The 12,175-nt window shown below is 41.7% G+C and overlaps 1 protein-coding gene across 9 annotated transcripts in view; it reads left to right on the forward strand.

Moving 5' to 3' along the window:
* DST (dystonin) overlaps nucleotides 1–12,175 on the forward strand; it is an 883,569-nt gene that overhangs the window by 354,236 nt on the left and 517,158 nt on the right. For all 9 annotated transcript variants that reach the window (XM_033936420.1, XM_033936427.1, XM_033936422.1 and 6 more), the window contains 3 exons: nucleotides 1,404–1,523; nucleotides 5,332–5,427; nucleotides 5,755–5,882. In XM_033936420.1, coding sequence (XP_033792311.1) covers nucleotides 1,404–1,523; nucleotides 5,332–5,427; nucleotides 5,755–5,882 — 344 coding nt within the window. The remainder of the gene's footprint in view (nucleotides 1–1,403; nucleotides 1,524–5,331; nucleotides 5,428–5,754; nucleotides 5,883–12,175) is intronic.

Genomic DNA, 12,175 nt, shown 5'->3' on the forward strand with positions numbered 1-12,175 from the left:
AATCTGGGGAGAGAGATGATTTTTTTTATGTCCATTTACAGACATTTCTTGTGAAAAAACCTTTATAGAATAACCCCCAAAAGAAGTACTTCTGCAAAGAAAACAATAACCCTTATTTGGCACATACACGAGTAATACTACAGTAATATATAGCCATGTATATGTGCACAGGTGCACCTGTATACCAAAATTCTGCCTAAGCACTGTTCTGTAAATATCTTACTTAGCACATATTATACAGATGGACATTCACATGGGCGGAGTCTGGGTGGAGAGTAGACAGGGTTCACGGTTACGCATGTAAATTATAGCATACTATAATTTACAGTCATGTTTCAGCAATTCAGGCATAGACATTTACGCTAACTCTTTGGCTGGTGTAAGTGTTCACAACTCGATTATAGTCACGTTACTCTACTATGGGTGTCTGCTTTTCTTTACAGAATAGATACTACATAGTTGCTCTCTAGACACCTAAATATAGACACATTGGTATAAAATTGTCCTTAAAATATTCTAATATGTATAACGAGCAATGAACGGACTTTGGAAACCAATACAGTTGGTTCAGTTGCTACAACCAATCCCATTTGGCATTAATTAGTTAATAATCACCTTAATATAGCCACTAAGGGCCGGATCAGCTGCCTACTAACACGGCGCAGATCGTTTTGTCAATCATGCTTAGGTGCCATTAACAGAATCACAGCTAAGGACACCTAAGAAAAAAAAACCTAGACATCTACGTTCGTTTGTGAATCTCGCCTAATGACGCCTAACTCTCTCGCCACCCAAAAGCACTTAGTATTAGGTGCCATTAGGCGTCCTTCCCTGTCTACTTTTTGTTGAATTGGGTAGGTGCCGATTTTTCATAATTGAATCTATTAAAGCTAGTTGATATAATTAATGTGGGTGCCTAACTCGGTGCCTCACAATGCCTACTTTACGAGCCCTCTATAGAATCTGGCCTTAATGGTATATCTGCAGCCAATAGTACCCACAGTGTGTTAACGAGAAAGGCAATAAACCTAAACCTAAATGCTGACTATGCTCTTTGACATCTTTTGACATAATAATACATCTGACAGTGTATTGGTGACCCCTGAGGCAGGCAGTTATTCGCCGAAACACAGCTCCATGTCGGGTTTTTTAATCTGTCAGTGCTTTGCTACTAAAAGCGTGCTTTATATTCTATATTTGTGTGCAGGAAAGTTGTTGGTTCATCCCTTCTTCTGTGTGCTCTTTGATTTTGTTACTTAGGGGTTTTCTCTTTCCTTTTTTTTATACCTGCAAAGAAAAGCATATATTTTAAAACAAAGGCTATGATATTGCAAAGCAAGCCTGTACTAATCTGCCTGTTTGAAATTTGCTTCCAATGTCTTAACGTTGATGTGTTCTGGTAGGATGTTGAAGTGAAGTGGATCGAATACCAGAATATGGTGAACTACCTTATCCAGTGGATCAGGCACCATGTCACAATAATGTCTGACAGAACGTTTCCTAATAATCCCATGGAACTGAAGGTAAACCACTGTACACACATTGTCTCCCATCATAGTGTACATTTTCATTAAATCTTCTGCTGCTATTTTCCAACGCATTCAAGTCTAAATTCTGAAAGTCAGGATACAGACATTAATGAAAAACATGCTATATTGGGATGTGGGCAATTGTTAAATGTTCATTTCAGTAGAAAGTGAAATTATAGCAATTCTTTTACTAGACCATTGTAAATGGTAGGGACCCTTTAATTAAAGTATGATAAGATTTTGCCTTTACCATGTGTTAGGTGCAAAAAATGAATCTTCAAAGTGCAAATCTATGCTTTTAGGGGTGTTCCCAGTGGGCCTAGGAGGATTCATTACTGCCAGGTCATCGCGGCCATTTGAGCACTGACTAGTCACATGAAAACATCCCACAATGAAATGGCCGTGATGAATTCCTAAGAGCATCGGAGCATTTACCTCGCCTGCCTGCGCTAAAAACCTCTAGCACCATTTAGTAAAACCCAGCGAATGTAAGTTAGATAAATTCTATGGAACTGGTAGTAACAATGTAATGTCATCCGCATATAAGTTTCAAGTTTATTTTATTTCTTTGATTACTTCGCATAGTCCAAATCCAATGCGATTTACATAAGTTTAAAAAATTTAAAAAAAATTTAAAAAACCATCAAACATAACATACACTACTAATACATTAACACATGTAAGGAGGGAAGCGGTTGACAGCAATTGACATAAATACAATTCTAAAAAAAATAAAAGTAAAAATAAAACCAGGGGAGGGTCAGACACAGAAGGTTGGGGAACAGGTACCCGCTTAATTCTATTAGATCGTCTTCCTGAAGTTATTATAGGTTATGACATATCCTTTCCTTCTTCAATCATGTCTGTCTCTAATATGATTGCTAAAATGTTAATTGATTTATTTAGTTTGTATGGTGTTTAGTTTGTCCAATTGTATGTGAGACCACTATCTAGTGGCTTTTTAAATTGTACATCGCTTAGAAAATTTAGAAAATTTGTATAAGCGATTCATCAAATGGTAATAAAACTTGAAACTTGAAACTATTGGAAAGCGTCCTTGAACATTTTCTGGAAAAAATAATCCTTCTAATGTAACCTTCAAGATGCTAAACAGAATTTTTGCACAATCACCTCCTTAATCTGTAATGTGAGTATGAAAATGTATGTGCTTTTTAGCCAACCAGATTATAGAATATTAGCAGAGACACATGTATTGCTAGTTGGGCACTAAGGGCCTGATTCTGTATAGAATGACTACATTAGGTATCGCTAGGCATCCTAATCACCATTTTAGAATGCACCAAGAAACCTAGCAGAAAAAAGGTTAATAAATAAGAAAAAAACAAAAAAAAGTAAGATAAAGTAATATCTCTGTATTGGACTAATGTATTGCATTTTTGACCGTTTGTTGGAAGCATAATCTAAACTAAAACTTAGGGCTCCTTTTACTAAGGTACATGCAAACCGCGCGCTAAACGAAAAATACTAACGCAAGCTCTATGGAGGCATTAGCGTTTAGCACGCACAGCATTGTAACGTGCGCTAAAACTGCTAGCACACCTTAGTTAAAGGATGCCTTTAGTTTTATAGACCGGATCATCAACCAAGAGGAGCTCGACTCGGTTAACAGTAATGTAATACATAAACTTGACAAGGAAAAGTATTCTAGTCTACTTTTTCTTGTCAAGTTTATGTATTATGTATTACATTACTGTTAACCGAGTCGAGCTCCTCTTGGTTGATGACCCGGTCTATAAAACTAAGGGCCTCTTCTATTAAACTGCGGTAGCAGTTTCTAGTGTGGGGAGCCGCGCTGCTCCCAATGCTCATAGAGTTCCTATCAGTGTCGGGAGCAGCATGGGCCATTCAGCATGGCTCTCTGCGCTAAAAGCTGCTAGCACAGTTTAATAGAAGAGGGGGTAAGTTGTAGTTTTAAGCTTCCAACACAAACAGTCAAAAATACATTACATTAGTCCAATCTAATATAATAAAAGCCTAAGCGCGCATGCGCACTCCCACCTGCATGTTCCATTTTCTGTGCGCTGTAGGGCCCCGCAGGTAGGAGTGCGCATGTGCACTTAGGCGGAGGCTGTCGGCCGCGGCGTCTGCAGGCTGCGGTGGCTGTCGGTAGCTGTCAGCGGAGGCCAGTTGCGAGGTAAGGGGTGCTGCTGGACAGGGGAACAGATGGGGGGAGAGGGGGGTGGAGAAAAAGGAAGGGAGGCCTGGATGAGTTACTGTGGTATGCCAGAACAACCGGGGTACCAGCAGGGCGTGGAAAAGCTACAAAATAATTGGTGTACCAAGGTTCATTCAAGCAAAGCCGTCATGCAAATCGCAAGTGATTTGCGTGCAAAGAAATAATAAGAAAGCCCTACTCCAATGAGATATGCGGAGAGTTAAAAGAATATGCAATGTAACACAAGAATTATAGGGATTAATAGGGGGAACCATGCTACCGGAAGGGTATCATATGAGAGTACAGCTACTCACAATAGTAGCACATGGAGGTACAACCAGTCAGAGAGAAAAAAATAAAAAGCCAAATTGGAGGCCTACTGCTGGACAGGGAGACAGGAAAGAGGTGCTGATGGACAGAGGAAGAGACGGGGGGGGGGGGGGTGAAAGAAAAAGGAAGGGAGGCCTACTGCTGGACAGGGGGACAGGAAAGAGGTGCTGCTGGACAGGGGGGAGATTAAAAAAAGGGAGAAGGGCTGCTGCTGGATAAGGGGAGCAGTGAAGGGGTGGTGGTGGACAGAGGGAAGGTAAAAGGAAGGGAGAATGGGTGGACAGCCGAAGAAAAATAAAGACAGAAATACAGAAAGTGGCTAAGGAGAGAGAGAGAGAAAGAAATAAACAGATACACACACACATATATTCTAGCACCCGTTAATGTAACGGGCTATAAAACTAGTACAGAGATATTACTTTATCTCTTCGTTGACACTCACATTACAGAACGAGTTGGTTATTGTGCAAAAATTCTGTTTAATATCTTGAAAGTTGCATTAGGAGGATTATGTTTTCCAGAAAATGTTCAGTTATTCTTATATGGGGATGACATTCCATTGTTACATCGGTGAGATCGAAGAAAGCGAATGTGGATGCTAAGAAACCAACGTAAAACCGAAGTCCTAAGACCTTGCTGCGGGACCATCGTATGCATACGTGGGTTGTTAGTGCAACTTTCAACTAACTGAATTAAACGCCTGCATCAAGAACATCCTCTCCACAGTTTCGTTTGGTTTTGGTTTTTCCATTTTCTGTGGAGCTCTTGAGTTTTCTGCTCTTGTTATTACATTGTTACTACCAGCTCTAGAGAATTACATGGTATGGCCTCTCAGTGTTTACAGCAACTAAAAATCTGGTCTGCGAAGGTCAAGTTGAAATTAAAAAAAAAAAAAAAAAGTCACTTAATCCCCCTGTTGCCCCAGGTATCACAGTTAGATTGAGAGCCTGCCGGTACAGATAGCGAAATACTTAAGAGTGCCTGATTACTATTCAGTGTTTAATGTACAGTTCTGGATAGGTCTGGCAGTACTATAAAAATGATAATCAGTAGTAGCAAGGAGGCTTTTGCTGCTGAAGGCTAGTCATAAATTTATGAAGTCAGTCCAATAAAAAGATAACATCTTATTTTCAGGGTTTTTTTTTTTTTTTTTTGTTCCAGTTTTATTACTTTTAAAATGAGCTAACATAGCTCCCACACTACATTCACAGGAAAGAGAAGAAAAGTCTTGTGTCGTATTAAGGAAAGTGATGAGAACGTTTTTCCTATTTTTTTTTTTTTTCTATTTCACTGTAGGCACTTTATAACCAGTATTTACAGTTTAAAGAAACAGAGATTCCACCAAAGGAGACAGAAAAAGCACGAATTAAGCACTTGTATAAACTGTTGGAGGTACGCAGGTTTGCTTTATCCTGTTTATGGTTCCCTCCCACTGTCTTGCCACTCATAAACTGTGTCTTTGCACACGATAAAGTGTAATCATTGGCTCTGCTGCTCTTTGGCTGGGCCACAGGTGTCACCTGAAGAGCATTTGAGCTGAGCGCCAGTTACCTGCAGTGTGAGTATAAGAGATTTTGCGCTGAAAGCTGAATCTAGTTCTCCACTGGCTTTATTTAACCATACAGGCTTAGGGCTAATGACCCTCAATAAATTTTTTTTAATATCAGTTTGTAGTTTTTATGTAACCTGTTCAACAGTGATCATGCTCTGTTTTCAAAGGTTTGGATAGAGTTTGGGCGTCTCAGACTTCCTCAGGGCTACCATCCAAATGATATTGAGAAAGAATGGGGACTGCTTATTATTGCCATGCTGGAGAGGGAGAAGACCCTAAGACCAGAAGTGGAGAGGTATGCAAGTGAACATTTCCCCCCCTCTGTGCTTGGAATTACCTGATCATGTTGTTATCATTTTCAGAATAATATTATTTTAATGTGAAAATCTACAGTGCCACTGACAGCCTATGGATGAGTTTCAGGTGGTAATTTTTAGAAGCATCTCAACAAGTAAATGACTGATGTAACCAAGAAAATAACATTAAATATTGAACTAAGGCCAGTACTGGGCAGACTTGCACGGTCTGTGTCTGTATATGGCCGTTTGGGGGAGGATGGGCTGGAGAGGGCTTCAATGGCTGGGAGAGTTTAGATGGGCTGGATTAGGTTTTAACGGAGATTTCGGCAGTATGAACCCAAGCTCAGTACTGGGTAGAGCTTTGGATTCTGGCCCAGAAATAGCTAAGAAGAAAAAAATTAAATTGAATCAGGTTGGGCAGACTGGATGGACCATTCGGGTCTTTATCTGCCGTCATCTACTTTGTTACTCCCCATATTACAATAGGAATGATTGTGTATACCAAAAACTTTCCATGTTTTTACTTCTGCCCCAAGCACATACAAGTACCAGCTTGAAGTGACATTTTCAAATGCTGATGGATTTACCACTCCCCACCCCTCTGACCCCCCTCCCCCCTCTCAAATCATGGCAGTCTTGCTGTCCACCTTTGGATCCTCTCCCCAACATCATGACTGCCTCTCCATCTCTTCTGCCCTGGACTCCCTGGCTCTTACCAGGGCCTCTATCTGGAATGATCCCCAAGTGCTTCTAGTTTCTCAGGGACTCAAGGTTCAAAATAGTGTCTCTGACACCAAAACTAAAAAGAAGTTGCCAAGCCTCGAGGGACCATATCTATATTGTATGTCAAGGACTTGTTTTTGAACTTTTTATAAACCTCCAATAAAGTTCCACCCTGGGGTAGGAGAGGGAAATGTGCGGAAAATTAGACCAATCTGGGAGGGGTCTTGCTTTACTTTGCAAGGGAGAAGAGGACTGAGAGGGTTTGGGCAACCCAAAGTAGTGTTATGGTGCTGTTGGGGAGAGGGGACTCACAGATGAGAACAGCAATGCAAATAGAGGAGTTGTGAGACAAAAGGTGTCGTGTATTCAGCAATGGGTAATCCAAGATATTCTTTATTGATAGACATCCAAAAAGCAGCACTCGGACAACTTTAATTGTCAAAACGTTGAAGTGCCGATTTTCAAAATGGATTTTCTGGACATCTTGCTAGGCTTCCTCGCTGCTGTGTGTCCAGAATTCAAGGAGGGCGTGTTAGAGGGGTATTATGGGCAGGATTTGGGCGTGCTTAAACTTGGACGACTTGCAGTGATAATCAAACTTTTTTTAAGACTTCCAGGACAGAACTTAGACGTCCAGAGCTGGACCTGTTTTAAAAACATCCAAGTGCCGAAAAGGAACCCAAACTGACCAGAAGACCACTGGAGGGATTATGTAATGCCCCCCCCCCCCCGCACACTCACCTAATGATCACTGCCCCAAAACAAACTATTAGAGCGTCACACAGGTGTCTTAAGTAACCAGGTGGGTGTGTTAGTGAACCATAGAGAGGAGGACCAAGGCCCATAAACCACTAAAACCCACCTAAATTCTACTATACTGCCATGTAGGTGCAACCTGAAACCATAAGGGCTATTGAGGTGGTAGACTGGTGGGTATAGTAGGTTTTGGGGGAGTTTTGGAGGGCTGTGAATCACAAAATAACAAAATGCAAATGTGAGTGCACTTTCACACAACGTGAAAAACAAAACCACCCGTGCCAAAAGTCAAACCAATGTTAGCATAAGGGGATAAAAGACCTCAGAAACCTTTAAAGCCGTCTAAAACCCTGTTCGATTATCGGCACTTAGACGACTTTTGTTACTGATCGTCCAAGTGCCGATTTAAGCTGGTTTTTAGGCGTTTTTCTGTTTCGATTATGAGCCCCTTAGTGTTTAGTGCCAAGTGAACTGCCTTTTAAATAAACATTCAAAATCAATAAGATAGCTCTGATAATTTAAGAGACCGCACTTATCTTAGGAAAAGGAAGCCACGTTGAGATGCCAGCACTGCTCGTTAAAGCCCTTTGGGGCCACCGTTTCACCAGGACACCCAGGCTTCGTCAGGGGAAGTGCTGTAGTACCTATAAAACGAAAGTATATACATGACAAAAAGAGACTGAAACTGTTATTCAAAAACAAATTTATCACAGTTTGTAAATAGCAGCATTAGATATTCACTGAGAAAAAGGGTTTATGGTGAGATGTACTTCTGGCACTCTTTATGTGAAGTTCACAACCGTGCCCTCTAAGGTGCCCCACTGCTCTGTTGGCCTGTCAGTGTGGCCAGTCCATTATAATGCTGTCCCCTCCCATGTCCAAATGATCTGGTAAGTCAGAGGGCGGGGCTCAGGCTGGGAGGTGATGAAAAGCCCTGGACTGGAAGTGATCAGAGAGGCCCCGAGGGTAGAGGTCTACAGGAATGAAACTCTTTGAGTACAGACTCCTACTGGAGGAGGATTGGGAGTGAAGGAATCCTCTCAAGGTATTAGTGGGCTGCAGACCCAGAAAAATAAGGAGTGGCCCTATTTCCAAGGTTTGCATCTGGGGTAAAGAGTAATCGCCCAGAAGTTATGTGAGAAGGAATGGAAGACTGCAGAGGTTAAGAGTACATGTCTTTATTCGTGAGGGCTCAGACCTGAGTATCCTAACTAGAGATAGACTTGGAATTAGGCATGAGTGATTTGAACTATGCTGTAGAAGCCTGACAAATAAATTATTTATTAATATCAACGTTGATAGTGGCAGGATCCACCAAACTTTAAGCTAAGTAGTGCCTTTCATTTAGAATTAGAAGCTTTTTTCATATTGATAATGTTTATAATGCCTTTTAAAGAAAAAGAACAATATTTATGGAATTAAAGATAAATTAAAAGATTACACCTGGAGCACTGCGTACAGCACTGGTCGCCGTACATGAAGAAGGACATGGTACTACTCGAAAGAGTCTAGAGAAGAGCGACTAAGATGGTTAAGGGATTGGAGGAGCTGCAGTACAGCGAAAGATTTGAGAAACTGGGCCTCTTCTCCCTCAAACAGAGGAGATTGAGAGGGGACATGATTGAAACATTTAAGGTACTGAAGGGGATAGACTTAGTAGATAAGGACAGGTTGTTCACCCTCTCCAAGGTAGGGAGAACGAGAGAGCACTCTTTCAAATTGAAAGGGGATAGATTCTGTACAAATGTAAGGAAGTTCTTCTTCACCCAGAGAGTGGTAGAAAACTGGAATGCTCTTCCGGAATCTGTCTTAGGGGAACACACCCTCCAGGGATTCAAAACAAAGTTAGACAAGTTCCTGCTGAACAAGGATGTACGCTTGTAGGGCTAGTGTCAGTTAGGGCGCTGGTCTTTGGCCAGAGGGCTGCCGCGTGAGCGGACTGCTGGGCATGATGGACCACTGGTCTGACCCAGCAGCGGCAATTCTTGTGTTCTTATGCTCTTATTTAAAGAGTCTGGTAGGTGGTGGTGGACATAAATGATTATAACTATATACAAGACAGAAACTTGGAATGATATATATCATAAGAGGTTCCGAAGACTGATGGCTGTATAATTTATGATATGTCCACCACAAATTTATGTAATTACTCAGAGAGGAAATAAGAAGTATCAAAATATATAAAATAGTGAACATTTAAACATTAGAAATTAATAAATAATTTATTTGTTATTATAACGTTTAAATTAGTTTTTGAAAATTCATTATCATAATTTGTTCCTCTTGATCATTGTAAAATCCCTTCCTTTTTTGCTATAAACATTTTGATACACGGGGTTGATGTTCTTTAAGGCTTTACTCTGTAATATCTATACAGTAGATGCTGAAGAGAGGAGAAACCATTGTTAATATGATTGTTGTCATGTTGAGTCTGTGATAGAACCCAGGGTGCTCTATTTTTTGTTTGTTCAATAAATTTCCCTATTGATTTACACTTCACCCTGACTGTTTTCTTGGGACTCCCAGTTTGTCTGCCACTCCACCACAGTCCCCTCTTCCCAGAGATGTTCACATAGGAGTAAATTCATAAAGTTTTGATAGGTTTGGAGAAATACCTAGTAGTACATTTGTGCCAACATGGGTGAGCCTCATTGGATAGTAGTCAATATACTACTGGAATCTCTCTCTAATGTCTCAGATCTTGGCAGTCAGGTTTATGCAAACTATGTTGTAGTTAAATGAGCTTATTGGCATATCATTTTATACTTTTTGGCTACGAAACCACATCAGTTTTAGTGTAAATGTGTTAAGACCAGTTGAACATATGTTGATTGAATGTGATGCGCATTAACAGAATTTAAGGCACGTGTTTGCATGAACACATGTGAAGCCCCCATTTTGCATGGGGGCAGTCTGTTCGAGAAAATTTGTGGGAACCAGTAAGGAAGCTGCTCAGCGCCGAGAAGCAGCGCCAGCCCTGCTGCTCGTGCCATTCAGCTGAAGAAACTGGATCTGCGCAGACAGTTAGCAGCAGGACAGGAGTTCGGAAAGCTTGCTCCTGCCCGCTGCATTACCACCCAGGGATCGACAGAGGACCTGCTGTACCTCCACCAGGGATCGGCAGAGGTTTGAGGATAGGGTAGGGAGGGGTGAACAGAGGGCAGAGCCTGAGAGGTAGGGTGCAGAGTCTGACAGGGGAGGGAAGGAAGGAAGGAAGGATGCTGGGTGCAGAACCTGACAGGGGAGGGAAGGAAGGGTGCTGGGTGCAGAACCTGACAGAGGAGGGGAGGAAGGAAGGGTGCTGGATGCATTGCCTGACAGTGGAGGGAGGGAGGGAAGGGGGCTAGGTGCAGAGCTTGGCAGGGACGGGGCTGGGTGCAGAGCCTGACAGGGGAGGGAGGGAAGAAATGAAGGGTGCTGGGTGCAGTGCCTTACAGGGGAGGGAGGGAAGAGTGCTGGGTGTGAGCCTGACTGGGGAGGGGGAGGGAGGGAAGGAAGGGTGCTGGTTGCAGTACCTGACAGGGCAGGGCACTTGAATATTAAGCCGCCCAACTTTTATTTGAGTATACAGTATATGTGGAAGTGCTGGAACTTATATCTATAGTGGCCCAATTAAAAAAAAAATACCCATATAAGTCATGCCAATTAACAAGGGAAGCCACAAAAAGCTTTTTTTAAAACCTTTGAAAGCAAAATGAAACTAAACTAAAACTAATGTGAGGATTGAAGAAATTAACATCCTCAGTCCCTCATTTTAATCCTTGGTTGATGCAAACACTTCCAGAAAAATTGCATTCAGTTTGGATACAGAAGCAAAAGGAGAAAGGGAATATATTCCTATTGTAGTATTACAATTTCAGCTACACAAAGCAAGCCATGCACACACAACACACACTCTCTGAATGTCATTGGCCCAACTATCTACACTTGTACAGTAAATAGCGGCCTTTTGAGATGATTCCTTATATGTGTAGCCATTCTACATATGTTAGTGATGTACATTTTATCTGTAGATGCTTCTAAATTGACCTCCTTAATATAATATTTTGCTAATTAGACCTTTTTAGTGTGTGGAGAATAAAAATAGTTGAGTCAGAGGAGAAATGGCTAAGTATGGGGCCAATATTCAAAAGGAGAGGCTCTTACCAAGTTAAACCCTGCTGAGCTGGCTGGCTGCTGATATATAGCTACACATAGCCTGGTAGTGTTGCTGAATATCTCTACTAAATGGTCATTCCTTTACTAGTTAGACCAGGGGTCTGCAACCTTTAAGACATAAAGAGCCACTTGGACCCGTTTTCGAAAAGAAAAAAAAAACTTGGAGCCGCAAAACCATTATAAAACAAATCTAACACTGCATATATTGTTTCTTATCTTAATGCTATATACAGGATCACTAAATTGAAAATAAAATCATTTTTCCTACCTTTGCTATTTGGTGATTTCATGAGTCTCTGGTTGCACTTTCTTCTTCTGACTGTGCATCCAATCTTTCTTCCTTTCTTTCAGCCTCCTGTATGTTTCCTCTCCTCCAGACCTCATTCTCTCCCCCAACTTTTTCTTTCTGTCTCCCTGTTCCCCCTTCTTTCTGTCTCTGTGCCGTCCCCCAAGCCACTCGGTTTGCTGCCACCGCAATCAGGGAACAGCCCCCAAGCCACCACCGTCCCAAGCTTTCCCTGCAGAAGTGTTGCGCTGACCAGCATTCCGCTCCCTGACGTCAATTCTGACTTAGGAGAGGAAGTTCCGGGCCAACAAGGCATTTCTCCATCCAGCCTGAGCCCCATCTCTCCTTGATCCAGCATTTCCCTTC

Source organism: Geotrypetes seraphini, chromosome 3, assembly GCF_902459505.1.
Source record: "Geotrypetes seraphini chromosome 3, aGeoSer1.1, whole genome shotgun sequence".
Taxonomy (NCBI): Eukaryota; Metazoa; Chordata; class Amphibia; order Gymnophiona; family Dermophiidae; genus Geotrypetes; species Geotrypetes seraphini.